The sequence below is a fragment of the Lynx canadensis genome, chromosome A1 (genome assembly GCF_007474595.2).
Source record: "Lynx canadensis isolate LIC74 chromosome A1, mLynCan4.pri.v2, whole genome shotgun sequence".
NCBI classification, from domain to species: Eukaryota; Metazoa; Chordata; class Mammalia; order Carnivora; family Felidae; genus Lynx; species Lynx canadensis.
The window spans coordinates 178410517-178436548 of NC_044303.2; the positions used below are offsets into that span (position 1 = coordinate 178410517).

The 26032-nt window shown below is 36.9% G+C and overlaps 1 protein-coding gene across 1 annotated transcript in view; it reads right to left on the reverse strand.

Annotated features, from left to right (window-relative positions):
* The window catches only part of RANBP17 (RAN binding protein 17), a 339468-nt gene that overhangs the window by 76425 nt on the left and 237011 nt on the right, over window positions 1–26032 (reverse strand). The window contains 4 exon segments of the mRNA XM_030327670.1: window positions 9823–9931; window positions 10024–10087; window positions 20405–20485; window positions 21536–21609. Coding sequence (XP_030183530.1) covers window positions 9823–9931; window positions 10024–10087; window positions 20405–20485; window positions 21536–21609 — 328 coding nt within the window.

Sequence of the window (26032 nt, forward strand, 5' to 3'; positions counted from 1 at the left end):
ACATATCGTTGTGAATATTACAAGTTCTAACACAGAAAAAAATAGAAGATGCTCAATAAATAGTAGTGGTAGCGCTAGGATTATAGTATTAGCACCTAGAACAGTGCCTGTCATATATGAGGGAAATGCTGTATCTGAATGAAAAGTAGTTGCTCAATAAAGGTGAATTTAAATACACATTATATTTAATAATGTTATTATTTATGTATAGTGTAATATATACTTATGTATATTTAAATACACATTATATTTGAACTATGTAATCTTACTCTTCTAAGACAAAGTATTTTCTAAATGTGGAATTACTAATAACAACAGTGATGATGATCACTGCAGGCAGAGAAGGGTACAGGAAAGAGTGGATGTTTGAAGGTTCTAAGCTCGAATCTTGGCTCTGCTACTTGTTAGCACTCTGGTTTTGGATAAATGACAGCCGTTAATATTTTTGCTGTTCTGAGTTTTATATGGACTTAGGCAATTGCAGGAATCAAATAAAGTGTGATCACCAGGTTGTCCCCCCAATACCCTTCTTTAGGGAGCAAAGCTTTCCCAAGGTATAGATATTTAATCAGCACAAAGACAAATTCAGGACTTTACCATTCAGCCCTTCACTTAATACATGGAGACACAGATCAAAAACCTTCCTGACTCCTCTCTTTTCTCAATCAAAGTTTGAGGCTATAGGGAAATCAAGAGCATAGAAGACAAGCCACCAAAATGTGCAGGGAGAAGTCAAAGAGCAAACACTGAAGACAGGGATGGGAACAGAAATTCTAGTTAAATGTCATGTCCTCAGAGAGGCCCTCCCTGACCACTCTGCCTAAAACATTACCTCAAAACTTGCCCCAGACCCCCAACCACTTTCCACTCCCATAACCTACTTTATTGTTCTTATGGGACTTCCTGTGACTGGGCCGTATATTCACATATGTTAATTCATGGTCTTCCCTATGACGACGTAAGCTCCTTGGTGAGGGAACTTCATCTGTTTTGATCATGACTATATCCCAGTGCCTAGAATAGTGTCTGGCATTCAAGAAATAGTCATGTAGTGACTGGCTAACAATAGTTATTTCCTGAGTGCTTACTATGTGAAGGCAATGAGTTTGATACTTGATTTACTGAACACCCATGGAGCTGTCCCTAGGTTCAAAGCACTGCTGCAAGTCACGAATGGTCCCAACAATCCTACGGAGTTGTAAGATGATTTCCTTCATTTTGCAAGTGAACAGAGAGGCTCAAAGGAGTTAAGTGGTTTGCCCAACATCGTCGGGCTGCTAAATGTCAGTGGGCTACAAGCCACAATTAGGTCAGCTTTACTTCCAATCTCATGTTCTTCCCCCTGTCACCAGCGGGGTGGAAGGTACCAGAGGTGGGCAGTGAAGTCAGGGGCACAGAATCTTGAGTTTAGAGCTGCATGAAGGTTAGAAGAGAGTGAAGAACAATCAGCTGGGTTCTGGAGGGGAGAAAGGAATTCGTCAGCAATCCTTTGAGCTTAAGGTGGGCAACTAGAACACACTGGTGCGTGACTTCTACAGAAATATTTGTTTCAGTTATAGCACTGTTGCTCTCTTACCACAAGGTGATATACTGTATCATCGAGGCTGGAATTTTTATGTCGTGCAAACAACTCTATACAACATTAGAGGTTTTTTCCCTCATTTGTATTACCCTTAGAGGTATCAGTTGCTGCTTCTGATATGAAAGGAAAAAACATGAGTTCACTCTCATACACAACTTCATGTTCAAGTATGTAGTCATATATTTAGCATGCCCAATGTATAGGTGATTGTTTTATGAGTAATAATTGAAGTTGCTCCTCTTTCTTTCCGACCGGGGCCCAGAAATCAGTATGACTTGAAGATGAAGTGCCAATTTGCAGACTAATATTTTCACTGGCATCGGGAAAAGTCAATAGTAACAGAACACTGTTTAAGTTCTCAGTCATGCATAGATAAAAATGATAAGTTGTTCAGCTTTCTGGTAAAACCCAAAGCTAATCCCCTCTACTGGATTTCTGGGGATCTGATTCCTCAGAAAGTTATGCATTTTATGAGTTTCAAGTTTTTTTTTTCTTTCAGAGAAGTCACATTAAAATACAAATAGTAACCTTTTTTAGTATGTTGGCTCTCAGATATTTTATTTATAAGACACTTCATTTGTTATTTTATATAACTTAAGACCTTGCTTGGTGGGAATGTAAAATGGTACAGCCAATATAAGATGATGCAGCCACTGTAGTTACTAAAAAAGTTAAACACAGAATTGCCATTTGACTCCGCAATTTTACTCCTGGGTATACACTCAAGCAAATTCCAAGCATACGCTCACACAAAAACTTATACACAAATGTTCATACTAGCATTACTGTAATAGTCAAAAGGTGAAAATCCAACTAACTGTTAATCAACTGATAAATGGATAAACAAATTGTAGTCTAGCCATACAATGGAATATCAGTCAGTCATAAAAAGGAATGGAGTATGGAAACATGCTAAACTATGAATGAGCCTTGAAAACATTATGCTCCATGGAAGAAGACACACAGAAGGCTACATATTATGTGATTCCATTTATATTAAATTTTTAGAATGGGCAAATCCATAGAGGCAGAAAGTAGATTAGTGGTTACCAGGGGCTGGGGCCAAGGGCAGTAACTGATGACTACTTTAAGATATAGGACTTCTTTCTGGGGTGATGAAAATATTCTAAAATTAGCTAACGGTGATGGTTATACAACCTTGTGAATATTATGAATATACTAAATACCACTGAACTGTATGTATACTTTAACAGGGTGCATTTTGTGGTAGGCGAATCTCAGAAAAAAGAAAAAATCCCAAAACAACAAAAAAACCACCACCAACAAAATTTCCCCCACCGTTAAATGTATGCAGGACAGTGAATCTTCTCATTTCCTCAAATTCAAATGCAAATAGCAGCTGCATTACTGGGGACTTGGGAGAGTAGCCAAGGAGAAGCAAATAGTACAAATAAAATAATTATGGTAATAATAAATGGTGGTTACTAAGTTACTAAGGATTTATTATATGATAACTATTGTGTGAAATGCATTCGTATTAGTGATAGTTTAGTATGGTAAGTGGAATAATGGACTCCAAAGATGCCCATGTCCTAACTCTTGGAATCTGTGAATATGTTAGGTTATAAACAAAGGGGAATTAAGGTTGCTCATCAATTGCCTTTAAAATAGAAGATCATCCAGGAGTCCAAGGTAATCACAAAGGTCCTTGAAAGTGTTAGAGAAAAGCAGACGAGGAAAACCAGAGAGATGCAGCATGAGAAGGACTTGACCTGATGTTGCTGGGGAAAGGGGGTCATGAGCCAAGGAAAGCAGGTGGCTTCTAAGCTGCAAAAGGCAAGGAAACAGATTCTTCCCCAGAGCCCCAGAAAAGAACACTGCCCTGCTGACACCTTGATGTTAGCCCACTGAGACCCATTTTGGACTTCTGACTTCCAGAGTTGTAAAATGATAAATCTGTAATATTTATGCTGTTAAATTTGCAGTAACTTGTTACAGGAGTAACCGGAAACTAATATAGCTAGTAAAGGTCAGATCTAATGTTATGAAGCTCTATTCCAAACTACAGAGAATTAAGAGGGGAGGCAAACAAGGAGATGCAGAGGCAGTTGGGTGAAGAAAACAATATATTTGAAACCAAGCACTGACAGGTCGCATATAAAGAGCCAGTGACTTCTGCAGGCCTAGGCCTGCATCATGTGCTGTTCCCCAGTGCTTCATTAGGACAGTACCTCTCAAGTTCTATTAGAATAAGCCTTGAGAATTGTGCTTAGCTAGATCTAACTTGGGCCAGAATTTAGTTTTCATTTCAGTTTCCCCCTACACAGCCTAGGAGTTGTACCTGTCTCTGTTGGGACTATGGCTTCAGGTAGGGCGGGCTGTTAGAGTATCTGTCAGCAAGTGTCATCGGCTCTTGCTTCCGTCGGAAGATAACAGCCCAAGTGCCGAAGGTGGAGTAGGCATCTGTATTACAGGGACTGAACTTACCTCATTTTGAGGCTCCAGTGTCAGTCAGTGCCCCCAATTGTACATTCAATAAATATTTCTATTTAATTAATATATACTGAGTGCTTGTTTTGTGACAGGAATTGTTTCAGGCCTTTTCACACATCTTCGTCTTATTTAAAGCACATTACAATTCTTTAAGATAGATACCTCCATTTCATAGATGAGAAAACTGAGGCTCCCTTTGATTCCTCTCCCTAGGGAACCAGAATGTTTATTTTAGTTCTCAGAAGAAAAATACACTGCCCAATATGCAGACCCTTGTACTCCTTTTTCTAGGAAACCTAACCTAAAAGTTGCATCCCTGAAGCATCTCATTCCCTGGGGGGCTCTGGACTCTCTACCCTCAAAACCAGGTAAGTTATTAAAACTGGATCTGGACTTAATGGGCTGCTTTCTGCCTACAGGGCCGGCTAATTAGTCTTAATTATCTCATTATAGATTCTAAGTATTTCCAGCTGCTTCTTTACCCCTTATTGCCCAGTCCCCCCCCCCCCCCCCCATGTCTGTTTTCCAGATAGTCTCTGCCAAGTCCTGGACACAGGTGATATATTGATGTATTTTTCCTATCTATCAGAACATTAGTTATTTCTGATCAAGCTTCTCACTTGCTAAACCCTTCTGGGACATCTACCTCTGTGTTCTCTTATCCATGAGAATAAACATGCTTTGGCCAAATATTAGACATGAGAACAAATCTTAAAAACTACATTTGACTTTCACTGACCAGAGAACTGTAATATACCTATACAGGGCAAATAATAAACGTGAATTTATCTATTTATTTGATTGAAGCTCGGAAAGTAATCCCTTCTCCCTTCTCACTGCCCTCAAGCCTCAAATCAATCATTCAGTCCAAACAGTTCAAATAAAAAGGAAAGAGAAAAAGTTACCTTTCCTAATTGATTGAGAATATGAAAGGCGAAGTAATAGCGAATTGAATGAGAATGTGTGGTCACAGGGCTAGAAGTTATAGGACTGTGACTGACCTTGGGCAAGCCATTTAATCTTTCTGAACCTCCACTTTCTAACAGATAAACAGTGCAATAATACCTATTTCACGTGGGCTCTTGTGAGGATCAAGTAGGATAATGTATGTGAGAGTGGTCTGCAGACTATAAATTTGTAAACAAATGTTAGTTATTAATAAGGAAAAGGAAAGTTTCCTTCCTCCGTGTATTTTTACTTTTATCACTAGTAGTTATTTCTAGAGTACTCTTCCCTTTTTATTCAAGTCATTTACTTTTTAAGATTTCTCAAATTTAAGCTAGAAATATCTTCAGGTGCTGATTATCTATTAAAGGTCACAAAGGTAGGTGAATAGTATGGCATGCTCCTCCCTAAAGGGAGAATATCTCGTAATGTCTATAAATAACATTTTAATATTAGCATTCCTTGATCATTACAAAATATGACCGCTTCTTAGAGTTTGAGTGTCTGAGGAAAGCATTTCTCACTCGGATCCTATTAACAAGCTTCTCATCTCGGTAGTTCAAGATAAGGTGCAATCACAAAACGTCCGAGGAAAAGCAACTGTAAGTGACACCAAGGAAACACGATTTTAGTGGCACTGAGTAATTCTAAGTTTGTGGTTGGTAAAAACTTAATTTGCAATGAATACTATTTAGTTCTCCACAGAACAAAGAGCCTTGTTGTAGTTCTTTTCCACACTTCCCCTCGCCAATATTTGTCAACTGAATTCACCTCTATTCAAATTAAACAAAATAGAAGGTTTTATTTATTCAAGTATTTTATACTGAACAGCTCCCTGGAGGTTCTCCATTTACTGGCTTGGGTAATATTATCTTTCCTTTAGTTTATTAGATTGACAAAGTTAATTTAAAAATAACCTAGGGAACTTTAAGTGATTCTTGGAAGGGCTAACATGTGTGCACATATGGCTGGTCACCCATTTTCTTCTGTATGTATGCTATCTTGTGAAGGGAGGTTTTGCATTAATTTTTATAATTTCTTAAAATACAGAAATACACTGCCAACATGAAAGATCATCGTCCTGATGATGAAATGCTTTCAGTTCTGTTCTTTATACAAGTGAACGTTTCGTCTAGTGTAGCCAAGGAGCAATTTGATAAAATGATACAACTGTTTATTGCCAAAAAACCCCCCCATTTTCATCTGAAATACAACCTGGGGCACATAGCATCTAATTAAATTCATACAAAGTGCAAATTATTGAATAGAAACCAAAATGCATTTCAAAGTAAACACCAATTAATGTGACACCCAATTTCTTTCCCCTTTCCTAATCGCTCCAATGTGCATGGCTCGTACACAACATACTCAGCTTAGTTTGTAAGATTCAATTAGAAAGAATATGCTTTACATTGCAGTCTGAGAATTACATCCCTTGCTTTGCAAGCAGGCTGGTTAGGTGTTTTTTTTTTGTTTTGTTTTGTTTTTGTTTTTTTTGTTAATTTGATTCTTACCAAAAAAAAAAAAAAAAAAAAGTCAGTGGTATAAAAAGTCCTTCCCTACTTTTTCTTTAATTTGAGAAGAATTCTCATTACCTAATATTTTCACTTACTTCATTTAATACATGGATCTGTGCTTCTTTTGACAAATGCACCATCTCTGTTTTCTTTGTTTCCGTGACATTGAATACAACAGAAAACTAGGAAGCCACATATATAGGAAGTCTGGGAGCAACATTCCAGTCAACCTAGTTTGTGAGACACAGCTTCAAATAATAAATTATAAAATAAAATAAAAAAATAAAAAATAACAAAACTGTGTTCAGCAACACTCATCAAAAGATCATCTATAAAGTAGTAACACTTAAAAAAAGAGAGCAACAAGTGACTAATCAAGCACAAGAGTGGTCAAGTGTAGTTGATCACTTGTGAAAGTAATCAGCCACTTGAATTGTTTTGTTGTGGAGAGGCCAATGATCAAAGCTACTCCCAGACAGAACCTGGCAGGAATTGCTGATTCCAGGAACTATGATGATGGCATCTTGGTTATGGTACACTTTTGTGTCATTCATTCACTAAATATTTACTGAACACCTACAATGTAGCAATAGGAGACTGGTACTAGAAAACGTGAAAACTGCAAAGTCCATGCCCTGAAGGAGCTCAATATGTATTTTGGGAAGAAGAGCAACTCTGATTCCTAACAAGGAACAGAAGCTCTGGTAATATATACCACAAATCATCCCTTGATGCTTATAATATACCTTCAATTATTTTAAAAAGTGAAAACCACTAACAAAGACTTTCTTTTCAAACAATGTAAAAGTTCCATGACTGTAGCTGCCATTGTTTTTAACTTTGTCTATAGCCAGATTCAGTTTACTTGTATGAACACCTACCACGTACCAGGCCCTTCCACATAGTCTGTCTCTATTTCCCCTGAGGTCTAAAAAGTGCTTGCAATCTAAAAGGATATTTACTTTTAAAAAACACTTCGAGCTAAGAAAATATCAATTTATACTTTATATTGTTATGAGTTAGATAATGCAAAGGAATCTAATCCTGAGAAACCTAATAAAATCCTCTTTTAGTTATTCAAGTTTAGATATTTTACTTCAGCTTCTCATACCTCACAGTTTACACTGAGCGATACTAAATAAAAGTAGGCTTCAAGATGGCAGCCTGCAACACTGGGTCTTTCTGGGCATCATCATGACTCTCAATTATCAATGCAGTGGTAAGTGGGGGGAGGGGCGGTGAATGTCGGCAGTGCCCTCCTGCTGTTTAAGCTACTGTGGATTTATGGAAGGTTCTTTTGTCTACATTGACTATGTGAGAAAGGATCTTGACCTACTTCATTTCTAGGTCTTGAAAATGTGCGTGATGTGAACCTATTTCCAGGAAATCTCTACCTCGTTCTCTTTTTTTAAAAAATTTTTTTTTCAACGTTTATTTATTTTTGGGACAGAGAGAGACAGAGCATGAACGGGGGAGGGGCAGACAGAGAGGGAGACACAGAATCCGAAACAGGCTCCAGGCTCTGAGCCATCAGCCCAGAGCCCGACGCGGGGCTCGAACTCCCGGACTGCGAGATGGTGACCTGGCTGAAGTCGGACGCTCAACCGACTGCGCCACCCAGGCGCCCCAACTACCTCGTTCTCTTTAGCTTTTGTCTCCCCACCTCTTTCACTGTCGGACAGGGTCATTAAAGGAGCATTTTTAAGTCTTTAAGAAATAGATTAAGTCTAGACAAGGGTTTTAAAGTCTTCTTTAATGCTGGGACAACTGGGAGGAAAGCAAGGGGGCAAGCTCCTTGAGGGCAGGGGCCTGTACACCTGGCTGGTCTCTGTTTTGCCCTGAGAGCTCAGCACAGTGTGCTCTCTAAAGGATCATTGAGAACAATGACAGAGTTGGGCTGCTCCTCTTTGCTCCAATGCAGCAGCCAAGAGGTAACCCAGGCCAGTGTGCAGTATGCAAAGCTGTCACTCAGCTCTCCCACTTGCCTAAGGTAGCAGATGATTGGGTTTTGCATGCCTGGTTTACACTCTTCAAATATTTATAGACAGTTCTCTTTGCCTCAAGCCCTAGTTGTCACTTAGCCAAGTTATACATACATGGTTCTTTTAATCTTTCTTTAGAAATCAATCGCATCAAGCTCCTTAATCATTCTAGATGCATTTCTCTCAACTTTTGGCTGTTTGTCTCTCTGGTAATTTATTCTGTTGAAATGCATGGAAATAATGCAGATGTGGAACAGAGAAGGGTTTAGTCACCTTTCTACGACAAGGTGCAATGTCCTTTATGTGCAAAATAAAATTATTTATCCTTTCACCTTTTGTGAGATCGTATTTAAAAATATTCATATTTAAGTTGATGGATCAATCAATATATTGCAAGAGAAAGAATGAAAAAAATATCATTAGTAATATCTTAAGGATGATCTTAAGGATCAGTAATCATCTTAAGGATGATATTGTCATTGACTGAACTCTTTCATGTATCTATAAACTGATTAATTTAACCTGCAGTATTCAAACACGGCTGGGGGGCGGTGGGGATGGGAATCCAGAGTAACATGGTCACCACAGAGGCTTAAGTGCCCATCCTAAGGTACTATCTACCTGTGGATACATTTAGCTAACTTCAGCTTTTCAATGAAAAAAATTTTTAAGTTATATTTTTTCCCATTACAAAAGTGATACCTTAAAGAAAATGTCAAATAATCTGGAATGAGAAAAAGCTACCTATAGTTAGCCCAAAACAATATTTAACATTTTAAAAGAATTTAAGTCTTTTTTGGATGCATTCCCCACCCACCCTAGGCATGCTCATATCATTTACACAGTTTAACACCTGGTTTTTTCACTTAATGTTATAAAATTTCATGTATTGCATTATCTTCAAATCCCAATTTTAAGACTATAGACTATTCCATCAAGTAAGTAGATGTGCAATAATTTTACAATTCCCTACTATTGGATACTTGCATTGTTTCCATTTTTTTTTTCTAGATTAAGTGTCATTACAAAGAAAATCTCTGGTGTAACGCTCTTCCATATTTAAGACTATTACCTAGATTCACAGTAGTACAAGTAATGGATCAAAGGATACCCAGAAAATACATTGTGAAGTAAAGAATTAATGCAGGTCCTATTTGAAGTGAAAAATACCACTTGAAATACAAAGATTTGTCTTTTGATGCTCAAATCATGGAGAGTTGTAGAAAACTGTCAAAGATGATAAATTCTAGTAACTTAAATGTGGTGCTCACTAGTATTCTCCTTTGTTCGCCCAAGTATGTCATCGAGCCCTTATTAATCAGGCTTAAATTCTTGACCTTACCTAGGTCTACCATCAGAAGGCGAGTGAGGGCCGTGTAGAAGGTTGTTCGGCACCTGAAGTCACTGAGACTGTAACTGTCACTGATGCCAAGGAAGGGGAAGTGTTCACTCTAATGAAAGCAAAAGAGTATCCAAAGTTATTAATGCTTTACCTAAACTACCCAGAAATTTCTAGTCATTAATTAAAGGAAGTAAGACTTACCGTGTGGTTTTTTAGCATGAATTTCACAGCATCTATCTTCACAAGTTTTTTTAAAAGGATATAGGTAATAGGAGTTAAGGAATCTGGGGAAATATAATGGTTTTATCAATAGATAATCAATCACAAAATAACACTATAATGGCATCAATTTCTATTTACGAAGAATCAATATTATTTCTAAAGAGCATTCCTACAGAAATGTCTTTCATTCTGTTAAGAATGATAATCCATTATTAACCAGTGCAATTACTTTTCCTATCTTATACATATTCTAGTTATGGAAAGGAAAAATGAATTTTATAATTAAGACAAAAACTTCTTTACTATTAAAGCCCTGATAGTAGAAAATTAAAACTGACCCTTTCTACATTTTGGATATAACTTGAGAACTTCTCTTCACTTAATATTATTTCATAAAAAATAATTATAAAAGACCTATAATAGACTACCCAGAAAGAGAAAATTATTCAGTTCTAAGAAAAAATGAGCCCAGTTAGTAGAAGTCTAAGGAAATTCTGCTTTAGATGAAGATGAGAATGCTTAGAAAGATGTAGCTGATGCATGTCACCAAGTATTGAAGGACAAGCCCGACATTTCTAGTAGGTGTAAGACACCTTATATTTGTTAATTCACCTAGCTTCACAATTACACTGTCCAATATTATTTATTTCTAACTCATAGATATGAAAACAGAAGTTCAGAGAAATTAAGTTACTTGCCCAAGATTACACAGCTATAGATTGACAGTGCTGAGATTTGAACTGAGGTTTGACTACAGAGGCCGCGTTCCTTCTACTGTACCACATTTTCACCTGAACAGTTCAGCTCAGAACGAGAAGAAAGTGGAAAAACCATAAACATTATCACAAGGTCTAAATAATTCTGGTTAATGCTGCCATCAAAGAAGGGCTGATGTGGTTCTAAGAATGTCTATTTAGTATACAAACACCCTCTTCTCTTACTTACTCCCTCAGGTGTGGGTGTAAGAGTAGAGAAGACATTGAACATGAGTCAGGAAGGCTGGGCTTCTGGCTTGACTACCCCATCCAACCAGCTGGTTCTGAGTCTGAGTACTGTACTCGGCCACTCTGAGCCTTAGTTTCCCTCTCCAACAAGCAAGGGTGAAACCTATCACCCAAGCTATCCCACAGGCCTGTCGTGAGGATCATATGATGCAAATGTCTTTGGCAATTATAAATCAGGAAGGAAGACACAAAGATGCAGAGAAGGAACGTGTACAGAATGTTTGCTACCTGCAGGGCTGACTCTCACAATCCCACGAGGTAGGTAGCATCACTTCTATTTTTCTGATGAGGAAACAGATTCGAAAAGATTAAATAGAACTTTCCAAAAGACAAACAGTATAATTTAGATTCAAGTCCCTCTGACTCTACAGCAACCATCCCAGCTGCATAGTAAGCATGTATATTTGGTTCACCTTCATGTCAGACAGTAAACTTTCTAAGGGCAGGGGCTGCGCCTATGTGTTTTCCTCAGCGCACTGCTGTCAAGTGGGTGCTCAATGCATTGTTTTTCTGGCAGGCTGAAGGGGAACAAGATCAGGACTGACCCATAAGAGACTAACCAGGAAGAGAAAATTATCGAATTCTATCAAACGATGAGACCAGTTAGTAGAAATCTAAGGAAATTCTGCTTTAGATGAAGAAGATCAGAATACAACTAGAAAGATTTTTCTCTGCATATAAAAATGAAATTTGAGGGGTGCCTGGGTGGCTCAGTTGGTTAAATGTTCGACTCTTCAGTTTCGGCTCAGGGCATGATCTGACAGTTTCATGAGTTCGAGCCCCACGTTGGACTTTGTGCTGATGGTGCACAGCCTGCTTGGGATTCTCTCTCTTCTCCCTCTCTCTCTGCCCCTCCCCCACTCATGCTGGCTTTCTCTCTAAATAAACTTAAAAAAAAAAAGGTGAGATTTGATGATTTTTCCTGTGTGAATCTGTGAGCAGAAGAACTGCCATTCAAACTTTACTCAGTTAAACAGGGGTGGGGATCAATAAACTAGGAAATATCTTAAGTAATTACCAAATACAACTCTCTTGGAATTGCAAGTTAAAAGTGACAGGGTCTATGGGTAATAAGAATGCTGCCATTAATAGGAATCTTCCTGTCAGTGCTACTAATAAACAGCAAGTCGTGTTTTGACAATGGAATATTTATGGTAGCAATAAACAGAACACTCACAGGAACTATCTCATCTGCCAGAGACACATTTTCTACAGAATTGCATCTGTGCACTTTGCATCAAGGCCAGCCTCACTGCCTTTTAATTACATTCAAAAGCAAAAAAAAAAAAAAAATGATTAAGAATAAATTTTTACTTTTTTTCAATTAAGAAAAAAAATGAGAATTCATCTGAATATTTATATTCCTCTATAGGAATTCAACTCAAAGCTAGTTATACCCCTTAAGAGAGTCTATAATGTTTTTTTTTTCTTTTAAAGGGCAAATGGATACATCATCTTTACGATCTTTTTACTTTCATCTTGTTCTTCTCTACGAGACTAGGGTTCTTATAAGTTGTACCTCTTTAGCCGGGTGGGAGCATTTTAGTGCCGTGGCAGTACTAGGTTAGATTTCTGAGGCTTGCTCGACACAGCTCGTAACCGTGAACATAGTAATGGTGGCTGACAGTAACAGGACCAATAGTAGGAGTCTACAGTAGTGGGTCAGAGAATTTCGTGAAGGTCACACATGGAACACATGTGACTCTAAACCAAAAGCTTTCATCAGGTTACATCATATCCATTTGATTTTAAAGAGGCCAGTGATTTGAGAGAGATCACTAGCTTCTTGAGATACAAAGGAAACTGGAAGTAGGTCCCAGAAAAAACAGGGGAACTGTTCTTTTAGGAGGGACCAATTTATTAAAGAACCTTCATCACATCCAGGACTGAGCAGACTCCACAGCCTGGCTGATATCAACTCACTAAACACAATTCCTAGAAAATTTCCGTTTGTTTCCATATAGACTTATGAAAACACTGAGGAAGGGGAACAAGGTCTTACTGACAGCTAGGATGACAAAGAAAGGAAGGAAAAAGTCAAAAGAAATGGTATATCCTACGGATGGTTGGAAATTTTGAAAATCTGTACCTCTGAAGAAGAGGAAAACCAAGCTGAGAATGAACTGGTTTTTTTCAGTTCCTGGAGTACTACACACTATAGCAGCTGATGGGCACGGCAGCACCAAGTAGGACTTCAATTCATGGTAGCCAGACTTCACTGAGTATCTACATTTCATCACACCTAAAATGCCACTGGTTAGAAAAAACATCATCATTTTATGTGCTGAGAAAGAAAGGGTGTTTTAAAACGTCACCAATTGTGGTGTTTATATATCTTATTACAGAAGTGTTAATGTGTGAAGCAATTTCTGTTTTAAAATCAAAGAAGCAGTTGGTGTATTAGGTGTAAGACATTCGCTGAGCACTAGAGGGTAGATGATACACCGATCTAGGCAATTATTTAAAAGCCATACATGTTTACAAATAGGTTTTGCAGACAGAGTTAAAAACACATTATCCTAATGATAGAAGAAAGTTCACAGATAAGAAAAAGACATGTTGGAAATTGCTATCGGTAGATGACAGGTACAAAGTATAATGACTGAAATATCAGTTTCGTTATTTCAAAAGTGAGATTATGTTCATAAACTACTAAACTAAAAAAAAATCCAAATATGTATAACCAAAATGAAGCATCTTAAGGAATACTATTAATTACTTATAAGGAACAGGAGTTAAGGCTTTGTCAATTAACTAAAGGGTAACATTAGGTTCACATGCCCACTACGTGAAATTGTGAACTATAGAAGAGGAGAAAGAAAAAAAAAAGACTCCTAATCTCTAATAACTTCCAGCCTGATAGCTGAGAGGACTAGCCAATACAAAGCTATGTGATACTCATCTTCGGACATACAGATAAGAACTGGGTGTTCAGGAACATCAAGAAAAATAAAGACGATAGGAATGGAAATGAAAGGAATTAATATTCAGTGAGCACCTACTGTGTGACAGGATCAGTAGTATTAGGTGTCATATTTTCTTAGATAACATAGATATATCGTTACAGTGCTCGCTTCTGGCAGCACATGTACTAAAACCGGTAGGAAGATCAGCATGGCTCCTTGAGCAAAGATACATTGTTACATATTTATTACTTTATTTAATCCTTACAAAATCCCAAGAGATAGATAATATTCCCTTACTACAGATGAAGTAACTGAGCCTCAGAGAAATTAAATGACTCATGTTCTTTCAGTTAATACAATGACAAAGGGTCATAACTGTTTCAATACAGCTTCAACAAGTCTTCAGCAAGACTTGAAAATTTAAGAGACCTAATTGAGTTGCAATGGGTCAAATGAAAAGAACAGCATATGTGGTGATTCAGTAAAGATAATTAAGGGTGTCAAGGGGAAGGTAAAATAAATTTCCTTCGCCCGAGCATAAAGTACAAACAGTGGTTGAGAGGTGGATCGGAAAATTAGTTACGAGAACTCAGTAAGTCAAGTACTGTTAAAGGACTCATGTTCTAATCAATAATTTTACTTTGACCCGAGAAGCAAGGGGAAGTGATTCTGGGCTTTTGGGAAGAGAAATGATCAGATCACAATAATACTCGAGGAAGGTAATCTTGTGAAGCAAGAATCTAAAGAATTGTGTGAAGGTCTGAATAAGTGGGTTACAGAAAAGGAGTAGAGAGGATTCTCACACTTGATTCTAGTATAAAAACAAATGGAGCAGATAAATTATGGGATGACTTTTCCATGGATAATAGAGACAGAAAACAAAGAAATAAATCAACATTTCTTTTGATGAGAAATGTTAATAGAAGTACGCCTGAGGGATATATGCTGAAACTAGTTTTATTTAACATTCTCAAAACCATCTGGAGATGGTGGTATTCACTGAAATAAAGCAATACATTTTAATACTGTTTCACAAAGCAGAATTACTACTGTTTGTTACTAAATATTTCCTGTAACAGACATACCCAATTGTACTTCCATCCTTCACCCTTATTTCATTCTACACCTTTGTTTCATCTCTCACCCTCTACTCTTTCCTGACCCCCACCTCATTCAGGATTCGTACCCCGGTGGAGAGAAGATCAGTGACAGGGTAAGGATGTATGGTTTGCACATTAGTTGTATATTTAATGGCTTGTATATAAGCTATATCTAAATGACCTTGAATAAAAAGCACTCCCTCAAAGCCACCATATCAAAATGTCACATGCCCATATTATTTTTGATGAATAAATTTTCAGAAAATTAGTATGTAATTTATTTGAGTTAAATTTTAAAAGGAAAAAGAAACTATGTTAATAAAACAATGGACTTTGAGCTCTTAGGAAAAATATGTGAAAGGCAGTCTGGAATCAGGATCAATTCTATTAGAATTTAAAATCTGGGAGGGCAGGATCTGTGTCTCATTTGTCCTTTTGCCCTGTACTTAGCAAATGCTTAATTAATATTTGCTAAACTGAGAGAGGCCAGTAAGGGGCTCCTGGGTGGCTTGGCGGGGGGTGGGGGGGGTGGGGGGGGAAGGGACCAACTCTTGATTTCAGCTCAGGTCAGGTTCTCATGGTTCGTGAGTTCAAGCCCTGCCTCAGGCTCTGCATCATTAGCGTAGAGCCTGCTTGGGATTCCCCCTCTCTCTGCCCCTCCCCTACTTGGGCTCTTTCTTTCTCCCCCCCCCCCCCAAAAAAAAGAGGCCAGTAATATAAAATAAATCATTAGGATGAGTATAGAATTAAGTTTAAAAATCATTATTTTATTCTTACTCAGCGTTAAATCTAAATTAAGGATGCAGTTCTGGGTATTACACTAAAACTACCACCACCACCACCACCCTGAAAAACAAGCAAGAAAAGACAAAGGAAGCTAGAAGAGGTGAGGGGCTGAAAAAGAAAATCATCACAGGGATCAAGTAGCCTGAACAGGAAAGAGATTCTTTGGCTTGTAAACACGAAAACAATGGAGATAAGCTACCGATAGATAAACAAAGCTACCGATAGATAAACACATGTAGGATGCATGTAGATAGGAACTATGTTCACCAAATCCTGGTGTACAGGAACTAAGGAGATAGTCTCAAAGTGTTAGAGGGTTAGTCTGAAGCCAAATGGAGGGAATTATTTCTTTACCAAATAACCCGGGCCAGCTTCGCGGATGTCCATGCTATGCATTTATACAGTGTTCTATGCTTAGAAGGGCCAGTGTTTGCTTCAATGCTGTGTTGGTAAGGTCTTGAAAAAAAAGTTTTTTTAAGATTTTATTTTTAAAAAATCTCTACACCTAACATGGGGCTCGAATTTACAACCCTAAGATCAAGAGTCACGCACTGAGGCAGCCAGGTGCCCTGAAATTCTTAACAGCTTAGGAACAAGGCACCCCACATTTTCATTTTGTGTGGGGCCCTGTGAATTATGAAGATGGTTTTGCAATAGTACAGAGAAGTTATTCATCCTAAGAATTGTAGTTAACAGTATCAACAGGGTAAAATGAATTTGGATAAATTCATGAATTAATGTAGGACCCTGTTATGGTGCCTGTTTTTCAAAAGCTAAAGATATTTTGGGTTTTCTTTGAAGATGATGTAGTAAGGGCAACTACCAATAGAGGGCCTAATAGAAAATGAAATTTCCTTTCTCATTATTATCTACCTGAAACCCAAAGTGAGACATGTCACTGCTATAAATTTGAGTGAACAATGAATTGAAGTAGAAATATTGATCAATTATTCTTCAAGGGAAGAAAAACTTGAAATACTGATTAATAAATAGAATTTTAGATGAAATTTAACACCTTCCTCTGTCTTTCTCAGCATTTAAAATAAGTTTATTTCATGGCTTTGTATGACCCTTCTCTCCCCAGTCTTCCCAGCCACTTCCTTGTCCTAATCACTTGAAAAATCTTATCCCTTCCCCGGTTGGAAACTAGAATTTATGACTGGAAGGTATTTTATTTTACTTTTTTATTTTATTTTTTCATGTTTATTTATTTTTGAGGGAGAGAGACAGAGCGCGAGCACAGGAGGGGCAGGGAGAGGGAGACACAGAATTCAAAGCAGGCTCCAGGCTCTGAGCTGTCATCACAGAGCCCTACACGGGGCTCGAACTCATGAACCACAAGATCATGAACTGTGAGATCATGACCTGAACTAAAGCCGGATGCTTAACCTACTGAGCCACCCAGGTGCCCCATGACTGGAAAGTATTTTAAAGAGGAAAAAGGATCCATAAGTATGAGACCTGGATGTGGAAGACTGCCCTAGGACAGAGCCATTTCAACTCTGTGCATGTTAAATAAAGCTACTTAGAATCTGGAATTTCTTGAAATTTAGTCTTGGAAAGTTAAAGAATATATTAAAAAGTTACTCAGATATATTTGCTGAGTGTAATATATATGCCTCATGTAACGAATCTGATAGGAAAACATAAACTTTCCCTCAAAAGGGCTGCTGGATTTTAAAATTACAGTAGTCTTACCAATTTGGAAAGCTTCAAATTTGGCAAACAGAAACTTTGGGGTAAAATGCAACAGAGTCTCCAGTTAAAATCTGGGGACTTAATGAAATTGTCTCCTCATATACATTATTATTTAAGGAACTAGCCTATCTCTAAAAATGTCAAGTCTGACTTTCCCTAGTGAAGACAGAGTCCTGTAGAGAAATACCTGACTTTCTTATTTGGGACATCCAGTTCAAGTTTCCAATTATCTTAAAGCACAAGTTCTCATAGCATGGTCCCTAAGCCACCAGCATCACTGGAAACTTGCTGAAAATGCAAATTCTCAGGCCCGTCTAACACCTCCTAAAACATACACTCTAGGGGTGGGGTCCGGCAATTTGTATTCTAACAAGAACTCTAGAGATTCTGATCATCCCTAAAGTTTGAGACTACTGCCTTGAGGCAAGTAAACATGAGCCTGTTTACACTTCCTAAAAATGAGGATCTTTTGTGATTTCAATTTCCAAGCAAGCAGTCAGATACAAGAACACTAAAGTTCATAGACTGGCCTTGTGAACCATAAACAAACACTGAGTAGCATTCACTCTGAAGATGATAAAAACAGAAAAAACAAAACAAAAAATATCTAAAGACATGCATTAGAAAGTAATCAGGAACATTTAAAAACTTCATAGTAAGATGCTTTTCAGTTATTCCGTACTAGTATTTTAAACACAGATATTTTGAATATTAATATATAAATAGGTTTCCATTAATAGAGGCCAGTTGGTGATGATTTTTATCTTGCATAAGTGTTTCTAGTGCCGAAGAGTGCCAGCTGATTTTTAACACAAATATAATGTATTGCTTTAAAATCAGGACTTAAAAACATATTATAATAAAGAAACCGATTGGAAACAACAAAACATGCATTAGGTAACCAGCAACTGCACTGAAATAGATATAGCACTCACATATTCCATTATGTAAATGAATTCAAAGATATTTCATGACTGATCAGCTAGAAGGGACATAATGATTTATAATTCAAATAACTGAGCACTGAAATCAAATTGAACTAATATATATTTCTAAATATGGAAACCTGAAATAATTGTTAAAAAATATAAATCAATGTACCCAAGTTGAAATCATTTGCATCCCTTGGTTTAAATGTTATAGCTTTTAAGTTTTATCTAGTAAGTTTTCTGAAAATATGATTTTTTATTAACTTCGAGAAGTGTTCAAAAGCAATAAACATCTTATGAAACAAAAGGTTATAATTTTAGAATTAAAGAATATATAAGAGATATAAGGTGATAAGAAAAGCATCTTACTTAAATATTGGATAGAAATAAATTAGGCATTATGCACATTATACCAAAAAGAATACAAATCAAATTAATTTTATATTAGATTTCAATTCCAACCTAAAAAACAGGGTAAATCTAAACAATAGATACGTGCTGTAAAATAACACAGGCTTCTTTTCAGATAACGTGCTCTCAAAGTAATTCATTGTGAAAAGGCCAGAGTTTGCAAGACTAGGAAGTACTTATAAACCACTTCATATGTTAGAAATAAAGAGTATTTCAGCATTATTATTAAAAAAAAAAAATACAGGTTGAGGTTTTTTTTTTTTAATAAGAAAAAATACATATCTTAAAAAGCCAAAATGACCACTGGAATTGGGTTGTACATCACTTTCCAGTAAAAAGGAAAAACAGCCTGGACAGGTGTAATTTATCATTTTTCTGATTTAATATCAAAGAAATATATTAAAATAATAAAAAGAATCCTGAAATCCTCAAAATTTGTAGTGATAAATAGCCCTCCCTGTCTTTATTGCATTATACCTACTAACAGAAATATTGCATGGTGGATTTTGCCAGACAAGGACGATTATTTTCCAATAAAAAGTTGCATATTAAATTCCAGCACAAAAGTGGGTGTCTAATACTTTGGAAATCTTTTATGGTTTCCCAAGGAACACAATTTTAAACTTAACTAATACAAACATATTCCTGCAGTGAGCCTACATTAAAGATTTCTATCCAATGCCACTGATTTTCAGAATGCTGTCCTCATATTTAAATTTCAGCTAATCTTGGTGGTTAACTAAACCAACACTTATTTTTCACAAGTCCTGTATGTTTGATAGCTAACATATAAAAGACAATCTACACGCTTCTCTCTCATTGGTAGAAACAGGACAATAGTATCAACTATAATCTAATGAGAAAGGATGATTCTAGTTAGATTTAAGAAATCTGCTAAAGATAGAAACCCAAACATTTAATGCATAATGGGAAATCTTATTTTGGAGTAAATAAGATGTTGATTTGTTGGCGGCAATAATCCAAGAAGTGGTAAAAACACTTATATAATTTTCTTCCTATTCCTCCTTTGTGCCTCTTAACTAATCAAAATAATATTCTTTTCAAGAAACTGAAGAATACTGAAGCTATAGTATTTACTCTCAGGAATTCAATTTTTATAAGGTAATATTTTTAGAACATTTCGACCTTCTTAAAATTAGTTACATGCTTTCTTTTAAAATAAGAACTCCCTGAAAATTATGAAAAATCACAGACTAAGACACATGCGGTTGTATACTTTCTTATGTATCCACTTATTAACCTGGATGGGTATAAACATAACTTTAACTAGTTAGGAATCTATATATCCATATAAATTCAATTGTGACTGAATAAATACTTGACAGTACGTAGCTAATATAAATCTTTCAAAAACACACATTTAAATATAAGGCTAAATGAAAGGTTTTTTATTAAAAAAAAAAAAAACAAACCTGCAACATTATAAGCAAGGAAAACACCTGGCCAATAGAATGTACCTGTTGGGGTGTTTCTATACATTACTAGATATACAGTAAAAAGGATATCCAACAGAAAGATCATTTAGGAACTGAAGAGTCCTTGAAATCACAGGCTCACATCTTCCCCAGTATTTAAGATTTGTAACGCTAAATATGAAAACAAAGTTTTTAGTTGTAAGTAAGGTATTTGGTTGTACAGGGAGAACATGAAAATACACATATATGTATGTTAAGTTACATGACCTAAACCCGAAATATCTCACGAAGTTGAAAAACAGGTTTAAATACCACTAGAACATTTTCTATTCTACTTTTTTTAATGGCATAATCAAAATTATATCCTATCAATATACAATGAACACTGCTCCCCAAATGGTACATAATTCCATACAGTTAGTTTTGTACATTGAAAAAACTGTCTAAGTGTTTCAAAGAAGTATCAAGTTTGTATGTAAAACAAGCATATTAGGGAATGACAGCAGGAGTTACAAAGGAAGTCAAATAGAGGCTCACAGTTACTGCCAAGAAATGAACCATCAAACTTGTGGCTCCAAAGCTCACTTCTTATGATCATGATTGTTTGTGTAGCTTTGTTCTCTGCAAGCAACACAGTGCTGTCTATCTGTTACACAGATGTAGTGGGTTGCCAACTGGAGGCATACAAGTTGAGACTAAATGTACAAAATTCTGTCTATGACTAGAAACTCGTTAATTCTGCTAACAAATTATAAGGATGATTTAAGGGAATTTTCCATGAGTAGGTTTTTGATAGCCATTAAGTTCCTGCTGGAATCAATGAATGCCCTGTCTTAAGGCAATCAAACCCCTCCCAATGATTCCAGTTTGCAATAATCTCTTCAGATGCTCTTTGAAATTGGGTATTTTCTTTCTAATTAAAAGCAAAAATGCTGCCCAATTGTCTTGAAGAGTCAAAGTCTATAAACATCTTAAAACCACGTTTTGATGGGGCATACTGCAGTGGTATGGATTCCTTGACAAATAAGAATGTCTTTAGGGTGGTGAATTTTAAATATGTGAAATTAAGTTTCAATTAAGAACAATGCTACCATTCTAAGAATTAATGCATAATTTTTAAGTCTTTTATTAAAGATTAATACTTATTAAGAGATTTAAACACAGCAAAAGTATCCATTACATTCAAAGCAACCACAACAAAAGAAAAATCCAAGAACTCACATTTTCGTCATGAATGTTTCTAGAACATGGTTGTCATCTGTTATTCCTAAAACTTCTGACATACGGGCATATACCTGGATGAAAACATTTCATTGTTAAAAGCTTTATCATTAACATAGATTTTCAAAAGACTATTCAAACTGAACAAATGGAAGATTTAAAGCATTGCTGCATCCACAGTGAAGTAGGGTGTCGGTAGGGAGAGCAAATGAAGGATTTAGAGAAAAAATTATACTTTAAAAATTTACTCTCTTTTTCTTCCAGGAAGTACCTCTCTCATTTTGACATACATACCCACCCACACACACCCACACTCACAGACTCATTTTATTCCCAGCACACCACATAATTTTCTTTCTCAAACTGGTAAACCAACCCTTTCTCAAAGATGGGCGTTATGTATACAAAGGGCTGAAAAGTGGAGTGTCTCAATAAACAAAACATTTAAAAAATTTCCATCTATGCCAGGTATCAGCAAACCATCAAACAATTCAGGATTATGTCAGGCAGTTATAAAAATAAGGATTTCAAAAATAAGAGGAAGTTAAAGAATTTATAAACGTTCTCCTCAAAAATCTTTCAATTAAGCTCCCCCCAATATAGAGATAGGTCTTACTTTCCATGCTGAAACGGAAATCCCAGGCTCAGAGATTCTCTGTTGAATACATCAGGGCCTGGGGAATCCATTAAGCTCCCAATTAGGGAGTGTTGGTGGCAGAGTTTGGGGTGCAACATTTCAGTCCCAACCTAAGCCACATTGAGCTTATAAACATATCCCACTTCAAGTGGGAAAATGCCACCAGCAGCCAATGGAATATTCCCTAATAGCCTGGCAAAGCTGAGAGGTGGGTTGACACCTCCATACTCCCTGATGCTCTGGTGTGATTCCAGGTTATCCCTGCCAGACACCAGCTGTATGGGATTTCTCTTCTGTGATTTGATCCCCTGTGATTGTGTTCTCTCACTTTCTCCCGCTCCGCCTATTTCTTATGGTATGGCATGGCAACTTAGCTTTCACTCCCTATGCCTTTTGCTTTTCACATGTGAACACCAGCTTCATACACTACCACAGGTCATGAAGGTGAATTACAGGGTTATACAAGGGAGGAAGGCTGTTCACTGCAGAGATCTCGTATCTGGATTTTAAACACCATTCAAAGCAGAAGCTTGTGTTCTGGGCTTTCATCCTAAGTCCTATAACCAGAAGCTGCTCAGGCCAATGGGAGAGAGAGGAAAAGGTGGGGGGCAAGTGGAGAGGGCAAGAGAAGGAAAGAAGGGTAGAAGGGAAAAGGTGGGGGAGAGAAAAAGGAAAACCGAGATTCACATTCCTGTTGCCCCTTCTGCTAATTTCTGAGCCCTACAGAAAAGCATTTCAATTACTGTATCTATGATTTTGCTCATGAGAGGAGGCCTTCATCTCTTATAGGATTGAAGCTATCACTGTGTTTGTAAGATGTTTAGGGGGAAGAGGGAGCTAGGGAGAAAAACTCCCAGGGAAGTTAGTCACCACCAGTCCTCAAGATCAGAAATGTTTACGCACAGAGAAGGCTCAAAGGAAGAATGGTATGTAGAAAGGGAAGTTTCCCTGATCTCAGCATGATCCTAACCCTCTCTTATGGATGGAAGTAAATTGGGTCCCTTAGAAAACCTGTATTGACATGATTAATGGCACACAAGGCCCTTCACAACTTGGCCCCAACATACCTCATCTTCTACTATTTCCCTCCATCTGAAGCCACAATGAAATACTGATGGATCACCGAGGCTTCTCACGCAATTTCAGATTTCTAGGAGTTCGTGTACCGCTCATTCTGCCTGAATTAGCTTTCTTTTTCCTCTCCCCTTGATTCCCATTCAAAAGTCATCTCCTCTGCATTCTTCTCTGCTGTCCCAGGGAGATCACTCTCCTTTATGCTCCCATAGTGTCTGGTCCATTCCTCTCTCGTGGTGTTTTTCACACCTGTAATTGTTCGGGTGTCCATTTCCCCCACTACATTGTATTGTATTTTTGTAAAATCAAGGTTTTACATTTTCAAGACTTTATAAGTGCTATGTTTTTTATGGCATAGCTCAAAATTAATCTAATTTTGATTTTATCCATGCAACATTGAATAATAAAAACAAAATAACTAAACTGTGATTTTAAACCTTTAAGACTGTTTAAAAATCTTTTTTTTTTTTTTTTTCCAATTGGTCCTTCTTACAGGGAAGTTTTCTGTGGTGTCCCTGGCATTCAAGGAAGGGGGAAGCTGGGCAGGCAGGTCTGTTGTGTTCTGCTGTCAAAACAGCTTCTCCGAGTATCAGATTTGACCCAATAAGATACTAGAAAAAACAGTCAACATTGACACATGGCAGTGCTTTAATCCACAATTATCCTTGTAACTTGCACCATTCCTTTTATCATCCATTAGCTTTGATTCCCATTATCCCATCTAGAACTGTGTCAACGCTTCTGTCCCTAGGGATTTCTCTCCACTCCTAGGATCTGACAGTCAAGCTTGAGTACTAAACAGGATCATTACCTCTTAAATCCACTTATCTGATCTACTGAATAGTAAATTGAAAAGCTCATTAAGAGCAACAATCTGATTTGTTTTCACGTGTGACAGGGTCATTTAAAATCAGTGTATGATTACTGCATTTCTTTTAAAAGACTGTCTCACATTTTCCAAGGCACCTTACCATTCAGAGAGCATGCAGATAATATGAAAATGTCTTTAAACATTTGAATTCAATTATACCACAGACATATACAATTTGGGAGTGGGAAACAGTCTGTCCAGTGAGGAAACATCTTTGAGAATGTTTATCACAAAGCACAAATCAATGAAGGCTTTCTACAGAAAACATTCTAACACAATATTTAGGGATTTTCAACATTTTCTAAAACTTCTATCACTTCGCCAAAAAAATTTTCATTCACAGCAAGAAGAACCTACATCACAATACTCATTTTAAAGAAGGATACTGAAGCTGGCATAGGAGTGCAGGAAGGGAAAAAGTCCTCCCTTGAAGTTCACAGATTCCCAGTTTTTTTAAATTTCAGGATCAATTAAGGTAATTAGATCATAATGAAAAATAAGCAGAAATCTAAGAAACAAGAGATGAAGCCCATGTGTGTTGTCCATCCTTCTCTGAGGGTTACAATGAAGTTGAAAATGGCTATGCTTTTGGTTATGCTGGTTTCACATACCCAGACATGCACACATTATAACCTTGTTTTTGCCTGGCCACCTGTGCCTTCCTTCTGCTTCTTCTTTTTTAATATGCCTGTATTTCTCTATTAGACGATAAGCTCCCTGAGGACAGAAATGATGTTCTTTTATCTCCCATGCTTAATGTTTGACAAAGGTTTGTTAAATGAATAAAAAGAGCATAATGATAAAGTGCACATATTGGCGGACTCCATTTCATTCACAATTTTTTTTTTTAAACAAAAGCAAAACAACCCATAAGAGGCATGGCTTTTGCACAGAACTTTTTCTCTTTAAAAATAATATACCCCAAATTCCACTCACCAGAAGTAACCCTGGTTAAATATCGTTATTTAAAAAGGCGTGGTGTTAATGCTTAAATAATGTTTCTGGAAGAAGCTCTCCCTGCAGTGAGAAGAGCTCTCCTCCTGTGATACTGTGAGCAACCACCATTGCCAGCCTGTTAGTGGCACTTCTCAGATGACACAATAGAATATGATCTTGGTGTAGTATTAATTTTCCGTGTGCATATGTGTTTCCTCCACTATTTCAAGCACGTGCTGCCTGAGGGCAGGGAAGATACTTCTTTCTTCTACCATCTCCAGAAGTAATTAGGATACTGCCTTGGCAAACTTAGCAATGTAGAAAAAATATGGGCTTTGGTCCCAAACATATCTGGATTTGAATTCTGGATTTGCCACTAACTAGGTGTAACTTAAAGTCTCTGGATCTTGATTTTCTATCTGTAAAACGGGGATAATAATAATAATAATAATAATAATAATAATACCTACTTTATGGCTTTTGGGAAGATTAAAGATGATCCCTAATACAGAGCTTGGTATTTAGTAGTTACTCATCAAATGCTGCTTCTCTTTCTACCCCTTCTTATGGACCTTTTCTCATAGTAGGTGCTAAAAACTGTCAGCTAATATCTGTTCAAGAAAAGGCTCGTTACATAAAAAACAACAGGAAAGTAAGAAGGTGTTTATCTTGAAGATTTTCACACTGCACAAAGTTAAAGCAAACAAAACCTTAAATTTATATCAATGTTGAAATCTTTATATTCAATTAACACACTCTCATCATGGTCAGAAATGGCACTCATTAAAGGCATAAAGCTTCAAAATTTCATGCTACAAAACGGATTTTTTTCCCTACTTCCACATAGTTGTTATCTTACAAGCCAGAAAAATTACCTATTTTAACCACTCATCCATCTCTCTAGCTCTTGAAATACAGGAGGTTGTTAGAAATGTAAGGAATTATCACTATTATGGATTTGAGAAGACATGCTCCTAAA